Source organism: Leptosomus discolor, chromosome 1 (assembly GCF_034619465.1).
Source record: "Leptosomus discolor isolate bLepDis1 chromosome 1, bLepDis1.hap2, whole genome shotgun sequence".
Lineage (NCBI taxonomy): Eukaryota > Metazoa > Chordata > Aves > Leptosomiformes > Leptosomidae > Leptosomus > Leptosomus discolor.
In genome coordinates, this window is record NC_141391.1 from 73,296,371 (window position 1) to 73,320,173 (window position 23,803).

A 23,803-nucleotide genomic window follows, 5' to 3' on the forward strand; every position below is an offset into this window, starting at 1 on the left:
CACGTATTAACTTGCTGACCACCTGACCTCAAGGAATTTCTACAACTGCAAGTCTGGGCATGAGGAATTCCATTCCCAAACGATACCACGGGGGGTTTACCCATCCTGCTCTTTTTCCCCCTCCTCCCTGTCTCAGTTTTCATAACACACTAGGACAGCTTCCTTCTCCTTTCCTCAGCCCCCAGCCCCACGTACAAATGACAGAGGCGGGAGGGATGGATGCTAACCCAAAGGCAAAGGAGTAGCAACCAAAAGCATCTTTCTTCTTCAGAGGGTCAGATCGCTAGATGTTCACACTTACTTTCATCAAAACGTTCCAAAAACTCTGCGGAAAGAATCACAACCTAGCGTTGCACGGAGAACTTCACTGCCACCAAACGAATAAAGGAAGCGTTCAAGACGCAGGTACAGCAGGGCAGGGAACAGCTGAGAAGCTATCACTTCCCACCCTATGAAAACATGACCTTTACAGTTGATTAGATCTTGTTCTGTGGCTTACATAATGAATCACCCTGTTCAAAAAAGCAGAATTGTATTACCTTTGTTTTTTGCTAGTGGAGATGGGGGCTGCTCTGTAAACACATCTGGGGAAGGGGATTCTGGGTGGTCAAAGTCTTTTTCCATAGTTTCTATGAGCCCGGTGAGATCGGAATCCTCCGAGCTGTGCCGTCGGCTGCTGGCACATTCGCCGTGAGGCGGGCTGAGAAGCGGGAGTTGCGGCAAAGCACTTTCAGTCTGTTGCTCTTGCTGCGGGGGCCCCGATGCCGGGGGCTGCTGGAGGGGCGGCTCTGCCAAAGCCGGTGCCTGCTGCTGCGGCGGCGGCGGCGGCTGCTGGTTCTGCCTCGTCCCCTTGGCCCTTTTGCCCGCGGCGTGAGTCTGAGCCGTGGCACCCGACTCCAAGGCAAAGGGGCCCGCTCTGTTCGCTGCCTGCACGGAAGCTGCTTGCGCTGAAGTCCTGTTAGGTACGCTCGAGCCGCTTTTGGGTTTGAGGCTGTCGACGTCAGGTGCGCTTCTATTGCTGTGAAGGTGTGCTGTCGCGTTGCATTGTTTGTGACTCCCTGCGCTGGGTCGTGAACTCGAACTGCCTGCTCCGTAGATCCCTCTGGATGAACCGTGGTTAGAATCTGATCCCAGTGCATTCAAGCTGGAACAACAACAGGTGCTTAAATACACAACGTTTCCACTCTTCCACAGGAGAAAGAATCCCGATGTCCAAAAGAATCCTTGAACTACACTGTTCTTGGCACATAACCATCGAAAATGCCTGAAACTTGTTCAACAGGTCAGTAGCCTTTACCATTTCCTGCTCACTTGCTCGCTGTACATACGAACAAAACCACAAGTAAAATGACAAGCAATATATGTCTGAAGGAACACTGAAAGGAGAAGGGTTTTTTAAAACTTAAGACGCCAAAGGTAGGAACTTCTGGCCTGCAATTTTTCTGCAGTCTATACCTGTCATTTTCGAGAACATTTAACAGGAAACTTGACAGGGTTTTTTTTTCTTTCCAAAAGATGGATATTCCTCACAATCACAAAATCCATCTTTTTATCCAAGCCATCTTTCTGTAAGTAACTGGGAGGACCTTTGTTCATTCACCTGTTCTAAAGAGCAGTATTACTTTCCTACTTGGCCTTATAATTAAAGAAGGGGGAAAAAAAAGGCGGGGGGGAGGACATCCCAACAAACCCCCAAACATATACTTACTTTCCATCAGATGAAATTCCAACTATTCTCCTGAGATCAAGTGGCCTTCCCATATCAAAGGGAGGGTTTGAGGCCTCAAAGGACAAGCGTCTCCTAAATGGCTCCCAAATCCCTTGAGCTTCTAGGTAGGCTGTTCCAATTACCAAGAGAAAGAGTACGCTGCAGAGAAGAGAGGCGGCCATCTTAAGTATTTCTTAGTTTTGAGCATTTTAAGGTTAATGAATCTAATCACACAAGACCAAACAAGTTTCTATCTTGTACTGAAAAAACTGAAAATTGCATCCACACCACAACTTTGTCCGACAAATGTAAAATTCACAAGTCTAGCGTGAGGCACGTATCGCTAACACTGAGAACAGAGGCTAAATGCAAGTCTGACACACAGCTGCCAAGAATATTAATCCGAAAAAGCGGTATCATTCAAAGCCTAAAGGGGCACCCAAGTGGCCAGCAGCTCTCTCCGCTCGTTGGTGCGGTTCCAGTTTAAAAGCAGAGACCTTCTGCAGAGCGCCGTACTGCGGCTCAGAGAAGTCAAACGCAAGAGCATTTTTCCAAGGAGCTTTACAACTAACGGCATCTGCTGCAACACCGTGCTTAGAGCTCTGCACTTACATAACGCACTGCAGTGAACTGTATTTTTGAATGAAGCAATAAAACCACTGCAGAGACCTTCATCGCACCGCTATCGATCTCCTAACAGGCAGGAGTTTCGGGGGGAGGAGACAATGGTGATGGCTAAAGCTTGCCTTGCCTATTACCCTGGAAAGTTTATGAGAAGAGAACTTTAAATTACCAGCTTCAGTTTCTGCTCCCGCCCTGTTCTGACTGCCAGGTTTTCTAAGCCAAGGGTATGAAAACCAGCACCAGTTCACACAAAAGGATGAGATAACTCTTGCTTAATTTGAACTAAAAGAATCTAGTCCAGGTCTCATCTTTTAAGCCTCCACTATCACCAAAACCACAAGCAACCCTGGAGACTCAGTCAGCTGTTGATAGCTGGTTATCAGTGCTTTCTTCCCTGCCCCTGGGATTAAAAAGGATTCTAGATGCATAACCAGAGGGCAGAAGGTAGGAAAGATAATTTTCATCAAGATGTTAACGATCAACAGCAAAGTTGAAAGAAAGGAGGGGATTTTTCAGACAAGCTTACATAAACTGTTGCTCAGAAAAGTAATGCTCGCCTTGGGGGCCATGCCACCAACCAGAATTACCTTTGGGATGCAAGGAATGAGGTACTGTCTCTTTCACTTGTTAATTCTAACCCATGGTGCCATTTGAGTTTCACAAGACTGATACCAACAAGAGCGTCACATCTCTACCACTGTGGTGCTACACAAACTCGAGATGCAGCGCACAGGGTTTTGGTGGGCCCCCTCCTCCCCCTCGACCCCGCAGCACCCCCTCACGTATCAATGCTGGGCTCCACAGCGGTACAGGGGAGGCTGCAAGAAGAGGTCACCTCAGGGGCTCCTTTCCTCTGACTCCACTCCCCCTACCTAAGCCAATTTTGGTGTTTTCATAAAGAATACCAGCTTTGAAATTAATACCAGAGCAAATCTTGTTTTATGGTCTTTTTAACTGCACTTTCTGGGTTTGGTGCGGTCATGGTGGAAGCAGTGGTGGTTTTGGCTTTTCAAAAAAAGTATTATTAAAAAAGAGAAAAATATAACTAGCCTAAAATGTTCATGCCATTTAAATCACAAAACAAATTAGCGTGAGGAACACCACGCAGCAAGCAGTAATGTGGTGTAGACACCCAAGAATGATCTTGGTACATCCCCCTTTCCCCTCGCGGTTTTATCCCGGAGCACACACATGCCTAAGCCGGTAAGTTCTTCATGAAAAGGACCGGCTCCTTTGTCACACGTGTACATATCCTATCAAGGTGGACTTCAAAACCTGGAGCCACAAGCATGGTGCAATCCAAACCCACAGCGATTTAGGGAGGGCAACAATTAACACCACCGTATCGAATTAAAAACATGATCAAGACAAACCCCCAGGGTTGGTCATTCCTAGAAATTAAGGACAGCTCTGCAACAACATGGAGGTATTGTTTTAGTGGCAACCAGCAAACCCCTATGTAATGGCACCCTAAAAGAGGCTGGCTGTGCACGGGATCCTTTGAATACTACGAAATGGTTACACTAGGACTCTTCTCTAGTTTGCTGCTAAGAAGGATGTTTTGTACTTGTAGGAAAAAGACATAGTGAGGGAAAAGATTAGCATTCTGGTTTCTTTCGTAAAGTCTAATTAGCAAAAACAGTACATACAAAGTTATCCACACAAACTACAACTTATCAGCTGACAAGTATTACTTGCTTTGTCAATAAACTAAAGAGAAACCAAGCTTATAAATTTCTAGCAAACATACAGAAGAAAACCACTTAAGTACTTACTCAGCACTTTCCGAAGTAATGCAGCATTAGTTAGGAAACAGCATTTTCCCAACTTCCATGTCTGTTACTTGGGAAATTTTGTTTCCAAAGTAACACTGCATTAGTTAGGAAAGTGCTGAAGAGTCAAAAAAAGAAAACGAAGCAGGCTGTAACTTTTATCTTCTCTATTTCTTTTATCAGTCCCTAGAAGGGAAGAGAGCCTGACTGAACATTTATGTAATATAGTACAGCAAAACTGAAAAGCCAGTGTCTTAATATGAAAAAAATAATAAAGGAATATTACACATCTGTGATAATGCTTTGGATTTGCAACACACAGGAAGACCACTTTTTCATCACGGGCACCTACAGCAGCAATCCATCTCGTGTCAAGAGACAAGCTTAACAGCAATGGAAGAGGAAGACAGCATTTGCTGTCACTGGTAAGTTTCTGTGCTAGGGTTTTCTCTGGATAAAGGCAGCGGGGGAAAGTATCTCACCTCCGAGAAATGAGCAGGGACACATTGCAACCTCAGATTTCAAACAAACAAAGATAGGTAGAGGTTAGACTAGGAAAACACAGTGGAATTTTCAACCAGTCACAGCTAACACACATCTGTTTGCCGAGGAAGTGCATTAATACGCTACTACGTAATGCCGAGCGTGCGGAGTCGCAAACAATGCCCTTGGGGCTCTCAGCACGCCCAGTATTAGTACCACCAGTTGTCTGTCACACACACATGGCAGCAAAGCTAAATTCATCCAAGGCACCTGCTAAGCTCATTACAGTCACTGCCTCCTATCTCTCCAAAGCACAATACTCCAGAAGGAAGCTTCAATTTTGATGGGAATTCACCGTTAGCAGTGCTTTAATGCCCGATTCGATTCAAGTTTGGCTTAGTTATTCATCAAATAAATTACACGTGACCAGGGCTAACAGGAGTATGTATCTCACTTCAGGAAACAGGCCCAAGCAAGAAGTGTATTATTTTTTTATCCTTGGTTTGAGCAGAAAGTCAGCACTCCTCAGCCTTAAACTGTTCACACCCAACCCAAAGGAGTGTTTATTAATTTGTTTCCCTTTTGACCTCACCCTATTTTATTTTACACCAATCACAGCATGTACTGAAAACATACATCCTTCTCTGTAATCTGCATTCATGCACATGTACTGTTAAGAACACACACACACAAACACACTCCCTACCTCATTATTCCTGAGATGATTATGTACAGTGCCAGTTCCCAGTTGGGCCTGGGTAGCGCTTCTGCACACGTTGCTAACATGTGATATGGAAGGGATGCATTCAAGATAAATATGAATTCAGAGCCTCCCGCAGTGATGAATTTTAATTCACGTATGACTCTGGAAGCAGTGAAATCAGGTGTAAACCTGAAAACAAAATAAAGTACATTTCCAAGCAATTAGCCTAAAAATCCTTATGAGTGTCTCAAATACCTCAGGATGTGTTTAGCTAAGTTCATAAACACCTGTGTGCTTAACACATCGGATACTAGATGACCCCTGATACACCATATGATGATATATTATAGCAACTGAAATTAAGTTTTGACCAAATCTGTTAAAAGAAAGGTATGAATGCAGTAAAGAATTAACAGCAGCTGTAAGCAAGCAATGAAACTGGCCATTATGTGAGCGGTGAGGTTTTTAAACACTTCACCTTTAGTCAGAACCGCATGCCTTATCGAAAACATCACCACCAGGCTCCCGCCTCGTCACAAACTAAGATTGTTGCAGAACAACGACCAGTGTCATCTATCTAGACCTCTGCAAAGAATTTGACACTTTGGAGAGGCATGAATTTGATGGATGGACTGCTCAGTGGATAAGACATTGGCTGGATGGTCACACTCAAAAGAGTCACGGTCAACGGCTCGATGTCCAAGTGGAGACCAGTGACAAGTGGCAATCCTTGGGGGTTGGTTTTGGGACTGATGCTGTTTAACATCTTTGTTGACGACATGGACAGTGGGATCGAGTGCACCCTCAGCAATTTGCCAACGACACCAAGCTGTGTGGTGAGGTCGACATGCTGGAGGGAAGGGATGCCATCCAGAGGGACCTTGGCAGGCTGGAGAGGTGGGCCTGTGCAAACCTCATGAAGTTCAACAAGGCCAAGTGCAAGGTCCTGCACCTGGGTCGGGGCAATCCCAAGCAGAGAGACAGGCTGGGGGATGAGTGGGTTGAGAGCAGCCCTGGGGAGAAGGACTTGGGGGTGTTCTCGGTTTTACAAGAAGCTCAACATGACCCAGCAATGTGCGCTTGAAGCCCAGAAGACCAACCATGTCCTGGGCTGCATCAAAAGCAGCGTGGCCAGCAGGTTGAGGGAGGTGATTCTGCCCCTCTACTCTGCTCTGGTCAGACCCTACCTGCAGTGCTGCATCCAGCTCTGGGGACCCCAGCACAAGAAGGTCATGGACCTGCTGGAGCGGGTCCAGAGGAGGGCCATGAAGATGCTCAGGGGGCTGGAGCACCTCCCCTGTGAGGACAGGCTGAGAGAGTTGGGGTTGTTCAGCCTGGAGAAGAGAAGGCTCCGGGGAGCCTTTACAGCGGCCTGCCAGTGCTTAAAGGGGGCCTGCAGGGGAGGTGGGGAGGGACTCTGGATCAGGGAGTGTGGGGATAGGACAAGGGGTCACGGTTTCAAACTGAAAAGGGGTAGGTTTAGGTTAGGCATGAGGAAGAAGCTCTTCACTGTGAGGGTGGTGAGACACTGGCACAGGTTGCCCAGAGCAGCTGTGGCTGCCCCCTCCCTGGCAGTGTTCAAGGCCAGGCTGGATGGGGCTTTGAGCAACCTGGTCTGGTGGAAGGTGTCCCTGCCCATGGCAGGGGGGTTGGAACTAGGTGGTCTTTAAAGGTCTCTTCCAACTCAAACCACCCTATGATTCTAAATACTAGTGAAGTTTCACTGCCTGCAGTATCTTGTACAGCCTCTTACAGAACAGAAGCATCTTCTGAACTTTTTAGATATCATATTCTGAACAGTTAACTGTACATGCAAGCAGAGTTAAAAGATCAGTTTTTGGGGCAGAGATCAGATCTTTTACAATAAAAACTGACAGGATTAGACAATCATTATCATTAAGGCAACAGATACAATATTCAAGACTAAAATTCTGTGCGTTATCACAACAATCCTTAGTCTAAAGGCTCTTTTCTACATACTGCAATGCACCAAAAACTTATGTAAATCTAGATCTCATGTGTATTCACAATCCAAATGAAGAAAATTTATAAAAAACGCATATAGTAACACTATTCCACCTCAGAAATTTATACTTACTGGATGGTAATAAAAGAAATACTATAGTCAGTCATGAAAATTTGAAAGTTATTTAAAAAATAAATAGTGTTTGCAAGAAGAGAAGAAAAATTTTCTCTTTGAAGTTGTTTTAAAAAAAAAAAAACCCTAAACACTCAAACCTTAAGTAAAAAACCTGAGAATTTAACCAACAGTTTTCATCTGAAACAGAATTAGGTACAGAGAATTCCCATGTAAGACTCCATTTAAACGTAAGAAAACACACTTACAATATGACAATGTCTTTAGAGGCATTGGCACTTAGTGCAAACTCATGACAGTTAACTACTTTAAATCCGTATCCTTCACATGTATAGCCACTGATTTCCATGGTTTTCACATTAATCTGCAGCTGCCCTGTATTTTCCACTTTAAACGTTCTTCTCAGAGTGAAATTTGGTTCTTTGTATTTCATTTCTAGAAAGAAACAGCAGAAAATGGTTAGTGTTATATCCTTCACTATATCCACGTTGTACGGTAGAAGAAAGGCCTGTCAGTATTCCAGCAGGGAAGGGGACTAGCAAGGCCTGGGGAAATCCCTACGTAACCCGCAGAAACGGATCTCTGAAGCCAGATTCTCATCACTGTCAAGGTAGGGCACTTGTACAATTCCAGAGCACTCTAATGCATCAGGGAAAACCCACAAACTCCCAAACCTCTGACAGCACTGCTGCCTCACAAAAAAAGTCATCTAAGCTGTAACGTTCTTTGAGGTACTGCTTAGTGGTGTGGCATTCTGTGAAAAGTCCCAGCATGAGGAGAATTAAAGCTTATTTTTTGTGTCTTAAAAAAAACCACGTGTGGCCGAGCTACACACACCTTATTAGCAAAAAAAATCCCTAAACCACAACATGTAAGAGGCAATGACGAAGCTTTACTTCAAGTTTTCTTCCTTGTCCCTCAAAGAAAGCAGAATAATCTCAGATGATAATTATCATGGCACCTTACAAATACATCTGGAAATCTGCAAGGTACAACGCGGATTTTAATACCAGATACAACTAAACTTCTTTCACCAGCTCCTGTGGGAATACAGGTACTCTTAGCTCTCCCCGCGGAAGCAAGCCTGGGGCCACAAAGCAGAAAACCTCTGGCACCAGAGTACAATCTAACTGGGATTTAATTTTCCACAAGGAACACACCCTACCTTTTTCCAGGTTGGCTATGTGCATACACAGATTCTGAAGGTGTGAGAGGGAAAAAAAATACACAGAAAGTTTCATCTGTGATACAATTTGACTTAAATTTAGGAATTAGAGATTATCCTAGCAAAGGTACTGGGATCTTCACCTCCTCTGTCTTTAATTTTAGTGGATGAAGGGCTTTTGTTTCATCTTTCCCAGTTTTCACATTAACGTGACAAAGGTAAAATATTTCATTCTCTGCCTAAACGAAGAAGCAATTTTAACGTATTTAAAGAAATTAAACTTCTGGGGCATGAGAAGAGGGGAAAAATACTTCCACACATTTCAAGTTGTACATGTAAAATGTGATTTCTGTTCAGCATAGTAGCTCACAAAGTACTCACTTTCTGAACAGTCTTTTAATAATGCTTCTGTGATTTTAAAGCGTAAAGAACTTCCTGGACCAGGCGGCTTGCCTGCAACCTTCAAGCTCTCAGTCGTTCCTTGTCCTTGTACCATTATGGCATCTACTACAGTCAAATTATTTCTGTGTACAAAGAAAAAGAGGAAACTCTCATAAGAGGACTATGCAAGCTTCTCTAGAGACTATGAAGTTAACATCCCAAATCTGGAGGACAGAAACACAAGCAGTTCCACAGACAATTCCCCACAATACGGAAGTAAATAGTGGGGGTTCCCAAACATAGTTTGAGACAAAAACCTAAGAAATCACAACGTAGCGTACAAATAAACAACTCAATGAGGTACTGGTTAAAGGTTTCTATTTCATCATCATATTAATGTATCACGCCTGATACAAAAGCAAAACAGTTATTCAAACAGGGCTCTTTACTAGACAGATTGAACTGGCACTGCAGCTCGGTCTTGCAAACGTCATCTATAACCGGAGTCCCTACGTTCAAGACAGCACAGTAAGTATTTAAGAATGCGAGCCTCCAAGTACAACAGTGGATTACATACTTATATTAGAAAGCATGCACTGAATACAGTTTAACTACTGCAAAACATATTACAACTGAATTTAAATTCAAATTTTCTCCAGACACAAAATTCTACAATTATTCTTGTAGAAGTGATGGTTTCTTATCGGCAGCAGATCACAAGTATGACCTTATATATAAACTAAACACATCAGAAAAACTCACAATCATTTTTGGAAATATCTATCATACCTGATAATAATTAATGACGACACAGTTTTATTGAGAACTGGAGTGAACTTTACTTTGACAGACTTTCTCTCACCAGGTTTTAACATTAGGCTTAAAACTGAATGACGAGCCAGGCCCTTTGTAAGTCCTACTGTGCTCTGTATTGGCTGGACCTTAAGAGAGTGGGGAAAACAAAGTAACACTTTTAAAAATAGGAATTTTTTACATATATTTGACAGAAATAATATTATTTTAGCTACAAAATTGGTCGTCTTATAAAAAATATGGTATATACTGGGGTTTTTAACCAGAAAGTCCGATAGCACAAGAATTTCCCTACTTATCGGTAAACCATCTGTGTTCATTAAGAAGCAGAGCACAGCAAGACAGAACTGAGCTAAACTACACACATGTGGATGCATAAAGCTCTGCCAGAAGAAAGAGTTCAGAACTTTTCCGAATGTGTATTTAAAACACCAAGTTAGCATTAGGCCATTATGTAACATTTTCTACCCACAATTGTTGTTCCATTGTTAAAAACATTCTTAGAATATCATTTTTCCTAAGTAAATGAAAAAAGGGGAAAAAGTAAACTTAAAATAGAAGAACTACTGAAGAAAGTATGTTTCGCTAAGTTTGCCCTTAGGTACTGCGCAAGCATCAAATTGCTAATCTAAAACTACCTGCAAATGGAGGGGAAAAGGCGCATACACTGAATGAAAAAAGAAAGCGTTCAGGATGCGGCATGCTCTACATGAAAAAGCACACACTTAAAGATGTCCACAAAACTCAAATCATTTAAAATAAAGAACAAAGCAATGGAAAACTCAATACTTTCCTAATTTTAGAACTACCAACCACTACACCAAAGAAAATAATCCTGTAGCAGTAACAGAATGAATAAATGCAGTTTTCCAGTAACTTCCACAATTCTCTTATAATGTCAGCACACAGAAAAAGCGACATTTTAACTGTTATGGTTGAAGAAATACTACTTTGCCTAATTCCCTGAAAATATCCAACAAAAGCATCACATTTTTCACACATACTGATACCTAAGCTTGAAGTCACATGCAACTGAACAAAACATATTTTAAAACATTAAAATATCTCAATTTAAAAATCTAAAGAACGCATTGAAATACTTACACAATTTCTGAAGACCTGGAACTCGAGAGTCCTCAGATTGAAATTGGTCGGCTTACTCAAATTCAACCTAAAACAGACAGGCAGTATTTTTTTCCCCCAGATCAGGGAAGATAATGATGATACACTTGCACTTCAGGATTTTGGCACAAATCAAGAACTTATGGTAAGACTGAAATAACATACAGCTGAAAGGATCAATTTTTTTTATTTTCCCCCCTTAGACTTCAAGTTAAAGAAGAAATGTAAACACCATTTTAGCTTAGCAAAAAACCACAGATGTGCATTCAATGGCAATCAGCCTGGATTCAGTTCTCGCCTGGCCTAAGGATTCAAATTCTAGAAGTGGCCAAAACTGTAACTACCAACACAGCTGCCAAACAGTGCACGCAATTTTTGTAAAATACACCTTGCTGCAGCGTGAGAGCGGCCTCACTTACTCTAAAACAACACTTACCGGTCTAACATTTTATCCACGAAGGTGGATGGATTAGAATACAGAGCTACAGGAAGGAACTGAACGTACACGGGAACGTCAGCTGGATTTTCTACAAAAATTTCTTCTTCCTATTCAGAAACACAGTTTTTGTTAAGTTTACATTGGGGTTAATGTCATCAGGAATAGTTATTAAAAATGCAGTCCCTACAGAATGATGCCATCAACGAAATAACTTACTGATGAACCGTTTGTGTTGGTCAGAGGGAAGCTCAGCTGGCGTGGTGAACTAAGGACGGAAGGCCAGGCCATCTCTGCTGTAATTTTCAACTGGACATCCTTCTGAAGATCTGTGTCTACTTCAAATACAGCATTCAGTCTGGAGTTAGAAGAGTTATAGAACTTACTTTACAGGAGTAAAACAGGAAAAGCCTGGAAAAGGCAAAGCGCCGAAAAGCACCCTGAAAACAACGTTAGTTTGAGAAACGGAACGGTACATCATTTTTATATGCAATTAAAAACCCCACTGAGCTCTGCCCATACGTAATGCTATTAAAAAGCGCAACAGAAACAAAACATGCTATATGAGACCAACCCAAAGATTCTACAGATGCTCTCTGTTTAAGTATTGTTGCCAACATCCATCCATTCCAAGTTCTGTTATGGCCTATTTAGGGATAAAGGTGAGCAGAAAACGTGGTAGGACTTATGTAGCGCTTCACAAACCTTTCAGTATTTGCATTTCTCTTAAATCACTGCTCTCTGGATGGAGACACACAAATTTTATCTTTCATTAGAAAGTGCCTAACCCTCACTATTGCAGAAACAAATTTTGAGAATGAGACTCGCATCAGAAAGAAAAATAACCAAAAATAACCTGATGATTTGCAAAGATATAAACAGTAGAAAGGAAAGACATCAGCCCCGTTACAGCCCGTTTCCCATACAGCATCCAGACATCCACTATCCCTAACACGCACTGTCCGTATGTACAGTATGTCCGTACACGTACTCTAGCTGCAACGGATACACAGAGTATGAGCTATAATCTTGTCTAACATTTAAATCTAAAGCAAACCTGAACTGGTCACACTTGGGGCCAGCTGCTATTTCCATCAGTGAATGAAGTTCTTTGCTGTTAATCAACTTCTGCAACAGGCTTGATTCCTGCTCTCCTACAAGCTCTCTACCATAAGCTGAAACAAGACTGACAGTATTGAGCTCTCCAGTCAGCCAAACAGACGAAACGCTATGGACTTCAAACCTAGAGAAGTATTTTGGAGAGACTCCAAATGCCCAAGTCAGAACACCTCTGTGTTCAGAAGGAGCAGTTTCTCCTTTGCTGAATGCTACCTTGGGTACGTGGTTAATTTTAACTCTCTTTAAATCATTACAGATTCTAGATTACATATATATTATATTAGATAATATTAAAGCATTATATATTCTAGCTAGAACTGTTACTTACTCAAAAGTAGCTCTTAACATAATTTTCCTTTACTGTCCACTTACTGCAGGTGATAGGACATTCTTGGAAGTTAGTGGTGTGGCTAAACAGAGGATTCTGTTTAGATCAGATTTCTTCAGGAGTTACTACTATATCAGCACTGTAACAAAGAAGTGCTGAAGGAGGTATGCTTTTGTCACTGTGTTTAGCTACACATGGTCATTTTGTTTCTCCACAAGCATGCATACCTTTTTTTGAAATGGTAGTCTGGGTGCTATCATCACAAAAGACAGATGTGCTTCCTGTTAATGCTAACTTAGGTCTCTTGGAAATGAAATCACTTTATATATGAGAAGGCAGATGTTTAAAAGGTACACAGCAGCCTACAGATTTGTCTTTTCCTAAATATTACATAGCAATCATTAATCACCTTCTATTTAGCAAAGCTCAAGGAAAAATGCCAGACAATTTGATAATTCACTGAAACGCAACAATCCCAGAATAGTAACAACAGAAAACCTTACGAAATCTTAGGGGGATATTGCGGTTACTACTTTCAAACAGATTAAGCAGGGATACTGCACAAGCAGTATAATCTGTTTTGAGAAATTTCTGCAGAGCAGGGACTGCTTTGCTGTTGCCATCTTCTCAAGAACTGCAGCATTCTCCAGTGAACAGTAACTTTCAGCGTTGTGTCTGACTTGAGGAAATTATTACTGTTTTTTAACTTTTGTATTTTATGAGAGCACACACAATGCAGAATTATCCAGTGATTTAAGGCCTGAGAAAATAACAAGGATAAAATACTTACCTATGGCTTGAGTTCTCTTTTATGTCTGTCCATTCTTTGAACAAGTTCTCATGCAAATCCCAGTCAGAATCCCATGCATCTTCTTGCATCGCTACGCTGTGCTGAACTTTAGATTCCGCTTTAAGAAATAACACGTCATGTAAAACCACTGCTTAAGGAGAAGACTTTTTTTTTTTAAAATAAGATTTTCATTATAAAGTTGAACATGACTTACATTTAGATAGAAAAGGCAATCCTACATAACAATGATCTCCACATTGTAAACCAGGATCAAAATAAATATTTGCAATCTGCAAAACAGATCAGAGCAGATCAATTAAACAGCACGGTAAACCTAACAACCAAAAGGAAAAAAAAACCCACAACCAAAAAGACTTCTGATGACCACAGAAACTTAACACACGCTATATATAAGAGAGAACTTGTAAACATGTAGAAATAAGGCATGAACAAACCTTTGACTTTTTTCCTGGCTCTAAATCTTCTTTATTACTTCTCAGCCTCTTATAATAAAACCTTACATCTTCTGACAGGGAGCGTATGTGTTGTATTTTCACTTTCTGAGAAAAGGAGTTCATAATGTTCAGGCTCTGGTGAACTACTTTCCCCTAAAGAAAAGAAAGGATGAAAAAAAGTCTGCAGGATATGCATTTTCCCTAGCATATGTATTTATTTATGCAGGTTGGCAAAAACCACAGCAGAGCTGAAATGTTAAATTGAGATTTTTAACTAGGCTATTTTAAAAAAAAATGCCACTTGTAAGACTTCAAGGTAAGTTTCTGAGAAGTTGTATTGATTCCTCCACCTGCTTCCAAACACAGTTCATCCCACTTTCAAAATCAATTACACCTTATGTGTCTTGAAGAGCCAGGACAACAGTTCTGCTTAATCATGTTAAAAAAAGTACCAGAGAAGGAAAGGCAAGAGAAAACTTTGGGTTTTTGAGCCTCCTAGAAGAAGGGAAGAAGAAGAAGGGAAACCAGCTTCTTGTAAGAGACGTAGTACATAGTTGTTAGTAATTAGAAATAACGTGAAAGGAACAGCAGAGTGAAGCTGCAGATTACAAACACTGCAGGTGACAGAGGGCATTTAAAAACATAGGTACAGCCTTCCTTCCCACTCCCATTGAAATTAAGACAGCAGACGCTAAAATTACAAGATTTAAAAAAAAACCAACCAAAACAAAACAGTGCAAGTTCTTTCCCCACACCTTTACACTCTGCCTCCTCTTCCGAGCCAAACGTTACTTCACCTTTCGAGCACAGAACATGTAGTCTGTTTGTCACGATCAGAATCATTACAACGCTTAAGCTCTCCCCCTGCCCTCACTGTAAATCAGTGATTCTGTGGCCATGTTTTTCACGTTATCTCAAAACCCAACCCTGACAGAGTAAACGATACATAAAAACCAACAGAAACAAAAAAAGCGCAACTAAGGATCGGTGACAAGATTCCAGATTTATATAAAATAAATGAATACAAGCAAATTTAAATACCGAAGACTTATCTTCTAATGAACATGACTAGAGTTTTTCACATTCCCCTTAAATCAACACTTTCAGCTTTTTAAAAATGTCTCTAAGGCAAGGACTGAAGTGGAAAGATGGGAAATAGGCACTTTTGCAGGCTCAAAATGTCACTGGGGCCTCGGGAAACATCACATACTGTAACAGCCTCAATAGCAGCAACTGCAGAGGGAAAGCAGCTACAAGAATAAATCTCTAAACAGTACGGTCCTGTTTAACTGAATAGGAGGTATGTCTGTGATTCATCTATGGGATCCTATGGGTATTGAATGAGCCAGATAAAGGTCTGTTAAACTCTGCAGAACAAACGAACAGTATTTCGCCAACACCCTCACGCAGCATTTAGACTTGAAACAACAGATAAGGGAAGGCGCTTCGTCCATCAGTAATAAGAAAAACAGAACAATGCTATTTAGCATACAGGTCCTCAAAGATGAGCTTTGACAAGGGAAGAGTTGAGAGGTGGCGCTGTGTAAGCTAACAATGCCGTTACGAAGCAGAAGCCAACACGGCTAAGATCTGTTTAAATCGAGACACAGATCTTTACAAGGCCTGTATACACTGTTAGCGTATTGCTGACAAACTCTGACAGAACACCAGAGACCAGACTTGGGTGCAAATACACTAAAATTATAAACAGGGACAGACAGCACTGGGAACTGGGCAGCTGCAGGAGAATTACATCCTAGGTCTGAACCGAAAAGCAAGTGTTACTAAAATTGTAGCGCTTAGCTATTCCTGGATGTTATAGCTGTCAAATTTCGCTACCAAACACTGAAACAAGAAGAATTAATGCTATTTAAGGCTTATTTTCATAAGTAATGGAGGCATTACAGAACAACTAAATGCAAGAGTATCATGACTTCAGTGATCACAAGTTCAGTTTGAAATGAATCCAAGAAAAAGGGAAAATAAGTCTGCTCTCCATGTCCTCAAATATCAAAAGAGCTAAGTGAGCAACTAACAGAACCGAAGCTGACTACTCTGAAAAGCTTGGGGCTTGAACACAGAAAGCAGTCTAGAATCTTGTCGAAGGTGGTAACTGTATCTGAAACTATACTCCAAAACAAAATGCAGGAGCCCAAGGGTCCCCTGAATGAATAATTATGTGAAAAAATTACTAGAAAAGAGCATGAAGTCAATAAAAATCACAACAGTCTGGGGATGAGAAAGAAGGATGACAGCAAGGAAGCTATGCCTTAGAGGCTGAGAAACATAGGTGCCACAAGTAGTAGTAGCTGCCAAACCAAAATAAAAGCAAAGAAAAAGAAAAGAAATCAAGCTGACCAAGACCTTGGGTGCATACTGAGATACACTAACAAGCTCTTTAGACATTCCAGTTAGAACAAAACAAAAGGAGATTTTAAAAAACTACTATTTTATGGCCCAAAATGGAAGAAGATATTTTAATGCGGCATTCAAGAGGGACAGTGATCTTGCTAGGAATTAGGATACAGAATATAGAAACTGCTTTATCTTTGGCGAAAGGGAAAAAGACCTTAATGTTATTTCATTTTATCAAAGGCTCATGGAGCAGTTAATAGATGAAGTTACAGATACAGTATTCAGTGTAATAGCTATCCATATAATGGTGAGGCCGTACAGTCAAATAGGAAACAAAGATCTTAAAGATAAAAAATAGCAAGTGTTCTTTGCAACCGTAGGCACGACTGTTTGGCCTCAGAAGTAACGAAAGACTTCAGAACAATTTGTGAAGTTGGAGATCAGAAGGGAGATGGAATGGATAATGGAGCAAATGTAGCAATGATTTACTGAAGTCCTGCCGACTTGACCTGTCTTCCTCCAATGAGGCCTATCACATTACTTTTTCAAAAAATTATGATTTATCTACTAGACATGAGTAAAGCATTTGATAAAATGCCAGTGAAAAATCACTATTTAAGAGTACACAAATTGTAACATAAACAGGATATACCAAGGAGCTGCTAGAAGAGGAGGTGAGAACATGTGGCACTCTACAACAGATTGAGACTATGCAGGACAGGCAAGGAAACAGAAACCATTTCCACCAACGTGCATGGAATTAGTTTTATCCTTTCAGAAAACTGACTATCTCCTTTTGCTACCTTTTCCCCCTCAGTTTTCAATCTCCTTCCCTATGATTTTCCACCACATTACATTCCCAACTCACCAGAAAGTCCCATGAAGTTTACACCTCAATGAAATACCAATTGCAAAGTCAATATGCCTTGACTGCCCATGCTTCTGTGGTTATGCTGAATGCCAAGTGAGAAGAAAGTATTATCTGATTAATAGCTTGCTGCTGGAGCCTGTAGCCCTGAGCAAAGCTGCTGCTTTCAGCTCCCACTACAGGAGCAGGAATGAAAACAGCCATCACATTTTTACAGAGAGTTGTAGACCCACACAGCCCTCTTCCTTTCCTGTTACTCCACCACGTACCCTTGAGAAGATCTGCTTTCAGTGTGGAAACAACACAATAATGCTTCTTCAGAGATCAAGGACTTACTACACTAAAACATCAATTTACTAGCAGGTTTTGTTGTCTTTGGTATTACACTTCAGGAATTTGAAGAATGCATTTGTGCAATTTCATCTCTCTCTTACTCTTGGTGCTAATGCACATGAACTGGTAATCACCAAGTGACCACAACTATGTTAGAATGAAGCTGCAAAGAATCGGGTTTGGGATCACATCAATATTTCAAGATCCCATTCAAGTGGGCAGCAGAGGAGATGCTGGGGCTCATGCTTGGGACACGTGAGGGGAAAAAAAACCCCAAAAGTAGCAACAAACTGAATCATAACCGTTTGGTAGCACAATCCCTCTGTCAACTTGACATGCAACAATTGAAGACACTGGTTTCTCTTGAAAAGGACACATAAATAAATAAACAAACAAACCAATAAGAATGTAATGCTATGGCCCAACTCTCTTACCGGAAAAGAAGGCGGAAGAAAAACATGTTTTGGGGAGCAGGTCAGAGACCCCACAGCAATCACTGCCTTCACTGGTATAGTTAAAATCTGGAAGAAAACACAAAACAAAACCAACCAAACAAAAAAGAATGAGAAAAATTTAGGGAAAAATATTTACAACTTCAGCCTTTAAACATCTCTTCTACTTTCTTTGCACAGAATAACAAAAACCTGAAATTGTACAATTAGTGTAGTCTAGGTTTATACACACATTTCGAACATGGAGACATGAATTCAGAGTTCAACACATCATGATATTCAGAACAGTCACTCCATATCATTAGGAAGCACACCTTGGCTCAGGCATACTTAGCACCACTCCACATGGAATATAAAAGCACAGGTAAAATATATAAGGTCTCCAATCGGGCATTACATAGGTCTCACTTGAACGGGGCTTCCTTTGTTGGAAAGCAGGAGGATAACATCTTTGAAGTAAATGAGTACAAGGGAAGAGGATATACCGAACTTCTCAAAAAAACATTAGAAGTCACGGTAAGACCTTGAGATAGACATAAACTTAGAAAAAGTAGTGTGGAAGGGATGGCAATGAGATCATTTCTGTATATTAAAGCTACCAATACGAGTAACTTGTAAGAACGAGCAAGAAAATAAAACATTTCAAATTCTGTAACTGAAGGGTCACATATGCATATGGTCATACTAAAAAAAAGCTTAAAATCTCAGGTAACTGGGAGAAATTTGGAATTTCCCATTTTCTTGTAGCTTCATCAGAATCACACAGTAAGCTATATAATTTCCTGTCTTCATAAGCACAGTGTGTCTCTTTTTTCCCCCCAACACATATCACCCAAAAATATTAAATACAGATTCCATGACGTATTAGAATCTCTCTCTTCTGCAAAATAATTTATTAACAGGAAAGGCACAAGAAATTGAGAATTAACCTGTTGTTCTTCTCTCCCTTACTAGTCTCAGTGTAAGAACTCTGTTTCTTCAACTGTCAGCAAACTGCAATTTCTCCAAAACAACTTTCACATTGAGTTTTGACAAAAAATCCTCTGCAATTACAGCTCAATTTCAGTAACTGATAATGTACCAAAAAGCACACTGTCAGCACATGTTATGCCAAAACATCCACGTATTGATGCTTTGAGGATGTGTGAAGCCATACCTCAAAGCGTTAGGTCAGATTTAAATGGATATTTCTGAAAGCTAGGTGAAAATCATAATGAAAGTCATTCTTCATTGTGTCAGAGAGGACACAGCATAAGTAGCATTACTGTTTGATGCAAGGTTAACTTCCAGAGATAACTTGACCTCCAGAGGTCCCTGCCAACCTCAGCTTCTCCCCGCTATTGCAATCTGTCCACTAATACAACTCTTAAAACTTCACGCTTAAAAACTGAACAAATCATTTGTGCGACACCCATAAATATACAATAAATATACCTCATAATCTGTCGTGATTTGTACAGCTCCGTCATGAATTCCTTCAAGTTCTTTCGCTATTAGTTTTACTCTAAACACAGCATAATAACCTGATGCTAATATCACCTGTAAATGGTAGAAAGAGAGTTACCCATCCTGTTCCATGAAATGGAAAGAAATTTCACTAAAAAAACCATACCAAACATCCTTATTTCTTTAAACTGAATCAAAACCCATTTGAAACAACTGACAGTGGTAAAAAGAAAAATTCAAACACAAATTACTAACACAAAAATTATCTGTTCCTTGGGGTGATAAATTCCACTCTTCCCAGATAAATGTTAAGCATCATCTGAGGGCATGGAGGTTACTGTTTCTGAGGCTTCCTCTTTCAAAATCTAACCAATCTGAACATAATACTGCTTCTTAAAATACATTTTAAAAATTCTACATGCTTTTTCATACTCAAACTCAGCCAAAAACTAAGAATTCTTATCCTCCCTCCCCCCTCCTGAAATGAAACTGCAAGAAGTTGCACCAATTGACCTCTTTTCCCCCTGCTTCTCTATCTAGCTTTAAGCAACAGATTCAAAGGCTTACTTACCGAAGACTGATCGGACGCACTAGCATTTTGTAGTTCCTGGTGGTTGGCAATTATCGTTGTTCTGTTTCCCTTTTCGGTTGTTAGAAGTTCTATGGCCAAACCATCCCCTATAATATGCCAACCTTTTATAGCCAGCTTTAAAAGAATGAGAGGTACTGTTTTCAGTGACAACACTGATGTAATTTTTACAAGGCAAATTAAAAAAAAAAAAAATTTAAATCAAAAATTTTAATTTTTAAAAAGCAAAAAAAAAAAAATCCATCCTTACCTCTATCGGATTGCTGTTGATGACTGCAAATAAAATGCTGGTAGCTTCTGTTGCACTCAGTATGCCAAAATCTATAAATCGTTCCTCAGTTTTTGGAGGCAGTACGAAGTACTAGAAAGATTGATAAAGTTATTTTAGCACAAGGTAAATATAAAAACTCTAAGCTTATTAACAAAAGCATTAATAAGTCTAATACAGCGGTACTGTATTCTATAGGGATAAAATAAAAACTAAAGGGCATAAAAAAGAATTTTTCAGCAGTAACCAAAGCTGTTCACTGAACTGGCGAAATCATTTTGAAATTAAAAAAGTCATCCTCCCACAGAAGTAGAACAAAGAATTAAAAACAGTCCTATAAAGCCTGCCTCTAATTAGACAAAAGTAGCTAACAAAAAGGGAAAATACTTACATCTAAAAATCCTGTGTATGCTCGGACAGGTAGGTGAAATTTAGAAGCATTGGTGATAAGTAAAATATTATTATCTATATGAACCGATGATGTGGAAGGCATAAAATGAAGTGTAAAAATATATCTGGATTCATTAGGTGGAATTAAGACTGGTTTACTGAAGTTCTGGACCTAGATCAGCGAACAACGAAGATCAATGTTACAATTTAACAAAAGTGCAGCACATTTAAACATTCACTATTAGCTAAAAATGTTCACTGAAATGGGCCTTACTTTAAACATCGGTTTTGCTTCTTCTGGTAACACAACATCATGTATAAGGACTGCAAAACTGAACGTGTTTGTTAGATAGATCAGTCTTTCCACGGAATCAGCAGCACTGTCACGGATGTGAAAGAGTGTGGCAGCATGATCAAATCCTAAATATCTATTAAAAGAAAACAGTATGAGATAAATAAGGTCTTTCCTCAAACATAAAGTGTTTTCTTACGCAAAAGACTAGAATTTGTTCAATCCAACAGCAAAAAAGGTACATACCCCACTGAATACTGAAACAATATTAGTTATCACTGTACCTGTAGTGCTAGTAAGTAATTAAAATGAGATAAAACATGTGAATCAGCGTGTTAGGAGGACTAAAAGGAAGTCTTAAAGTATTGAGATAATTTGCAAACTATGAACATTCCTTATTAACCAAACCAGGCATTTGCAGCACAAAAGTTACCATAGGTAAGGTTTAGTTTGTTCGCTTTTAAAATACTCTGTCAGTTCTGCTGATAAAGTAGCACCTCATTTCAACAATAATTTTGAAGTCAACTGAGCCATACTTCATAAATAAGTAACAAGAAATAAGGAAGCACTGACAGTACTTCCAAAATTTTGCTTAAAACAAAAATTTTCTCTACCCTTACTTCATATAGCGATAGAACAGCAAATGGAAAACTGGAAAAATCTCCAATATCGCATTTTTAAAGAGTCTCGTCCGCAGCCTCCGAATGCTCTGAAAAACAACTCACTAAGGTCACTCTGAACCCAAGCCTTAAAGCCAGCTTATGCATTACTAAAAGTACCTCATCTACTAGTGTAAAAACAAAAATTCAAACAAGTAATTTTAGTTCTAAATGAGCTCCAGATCCAGAAAACTCGGGTATCGCCTCTTTATATCCCCTCTCCCCCTAAAAAAGGCTAAATTCCCTGCTACATCAGCTAATTTACAGCACTTAGCTTTTGAACTATATTGAATTATGGTGAGCTTACCCATCCAACACTTCTGCTTGATACGGTATTTCAAGTTTGGAGTAGCTCTTCTCTTTCGCTTTAACAGTTATTTTCCCAGAAGACTGTGATGCTTTTTTTGCTTTTGACGCTGTACACACAAGAACATAAGAAGTTTGTTAAAGCAGAACAACAAAAAAGATCCATTAGGTTAGACTAGTGTGAGTGGAAGAATAAAAGCATAGAGCTAGCTCAAAAATAAAGTATCACGGAAGACAAACATGGATCTTCCGTTTGGGAAGCAAGAGATCAGAGTTCTGAATTCCTCCTCTTTAGTAACAGTTGACCTGACTGAGTTAGTAAGCTTATCTAAGATAGGGAAGCCTGGTTGTTCCTGTCAAATAAATGATTCTGACACGTCCAGAGGATAGCTCAGATCCCAGGCGAGCTGAACTCCCCACTTAACAATATGGAACACACCTATCCCTCCACTAAGAGAACAGAAACCTGAGGTGGCTGAGCTCCTCACGCAGAGCTACCAGCCGAGCAGGACCGAATGCAGCAACATTTTAATAATGAAGAAATCAAAGAAATGCTGAACTTTACAGAAATAGAACCAGAATCCATGTGCGAACGCAAACTACACAAGCACCAAGAACGACGCTCACAGGTCTGCTCCAAGATCACAGAACAAGCAGCGTCAGCCTGGTAGCAGTATCACCAGAAAAGCCAAGGGATTCAAATACCAGTTAGGGGAAGCCACCAGCCCCTAAAGCCCCTGCACGTATTAGGACAGCTGAAATGGCAAATATTTAGGGCTGGCTGCTTCACTGAAAAGAATTCCCTAAGTCAATCCCTTAAACACATTAAGCAGTTTGACTGGGTATTTTTCCCCAACTACCACTCCTTGCAAGATCTACCACATGTTAGTCAGTAGGTCCTCGTACAACACTTCCCTCCAGTTTCAAAATCTGAACACATCATCACCTCAGGTTGACAGAGCGCAACTATTTCATAATTTATTTATAGGCTAAAACATACTTCACTCTTCTTACAAACCATAAGCTACTAAATATCTAAAGTACTAATCAATAAATAACAATAAAAAAAAAAATAATCAATCCTCTCCTCTCTATCCATACAACTTCTAAAATTATGTCTACCTGAAATCAAAAGCATTACATCTATAAACTCCCATTTTTAACCAATCCAGGCAGAAAGACTTACAGCACCAAGTAGTATCTTAAAGCAGTAACATCTGAGTAGGTCAACAGCATTCTGACAGTTGATTAAAATTTCTACAAAAATAGAGGTGCCTTTCTACAGAACGTCAGCATAGTATTTACAGTCACACTATGCAGGAGGAAAATGAACCAACACTTCTTTCATAAAGATATAAATGAAAGTCAGTATCAGCATATATAACATATCTTTGTAGGAAAAGTACCAGTAAAAGATTTTTCCACATTCACATCCCTTTTTAATATGAATTCAAAACAGCAAAAGAAAATGAGCCAGCTTTCACAGTAAGATCCTCAAGAGCATGACAGAGCCCTATTTCCATAGGCATTCCAACATAAAATATACTTTTTTTAGAAATAAGATTTTTGGATTCTTTTTTAAACTTTGAAAGGATCAAAGGCCAATCCAAGGGATATACTCTCCTCTAATATACATTACTGTGAGAAACACATCCTGGTTTGTTAGGATTTCTCAAAACCAAATGCCTTTTTAGACTAACAATACATTTTTAATAATCATAGAATCATTAGGTTGGAAAAGACCTCTAAGATCATCAAGTCCAACTGTCAACCCAACACCATCACGCCCACTAAACCACATCCCAAAGCGCCACATCTACATGTTTTTTTTAACACCTCCAGGGATGG

At 40.1% G+C, this 23,803-nt stretch overlaps 1 protein-coding gene across 1 annotated transcript in view; it reads right to left on the reverse strand.

Moving 5' to 3' along the window:
• Positions 1–23,803, reverse strand: part of TMEM131 (transmembrane protein 131) — a 106,004-nt gene that overhangs the window by 14,875 nt on the left and 67,326 nt on the right. The window contains exons 13-31 of the mRNA XM_086482202.1: positions 21,957–22,065; positions 20,973–21,126; positions 20,700–20,870; positions 20,291–20,401; positions 20,023–20,157; positions 19,440–19,544; positions 17,988–18,074; positions 13,998–14,150; positions 13,757–13,832; positions 13,543–13,660; positions 11,525–11,663; positions 11,306–11,415; positions 10,852–10,918; positions 9,724–9,875; positions 8,935–9,077; positions 7,637–7,823; positions 5,294–5,479; positions 1,709–1,867; positions 540–1,144 (exon numbers count right to left, since the gene is read on the reverse strand). Coding sequence (XP_086338328.1) covers positions 540–1,144; positions 1,709–1,867; positions 5,294–5,479; positions 7,637–7,823; positions 8,935–9,077; positions 9,724–9,875; positions 10,852–10,918; positions 11,306–11,415; positions 11,525–11,663; positions 13,543–13,660; positions 13,757–13,832; positions 13,998–14,150; positions 17,988–18,074; positions 19,440–19,544; positions 20,023–20,157; positions 20,291–20,401; positions 20,700–20,870; positions 20,973–21,126; positions 21,957–22,065 — 2,967 coding nt within the window. The remainder of the gene's footprint in view (positions 1–539; positions 1,145–1,708; positions 1,868–5,293; positions 5,480–7,636; positions 7,824–8,934; positions 9,078–9,723; positions 9,876–10,851; positions 10,919–11,305; positions 11,416–11,524; positions 11,664–13,542; positions 13,661–13,756; positions 13,833–13,997; positions 14,151–17,987; positions 18,075–19,439; positions 19,545–20,022; positions 20,158–20,290; positions 20,402–20,699; positions 20,871–20,972; positions 21,127–21,956; positions 22,066–23,803) is intronic.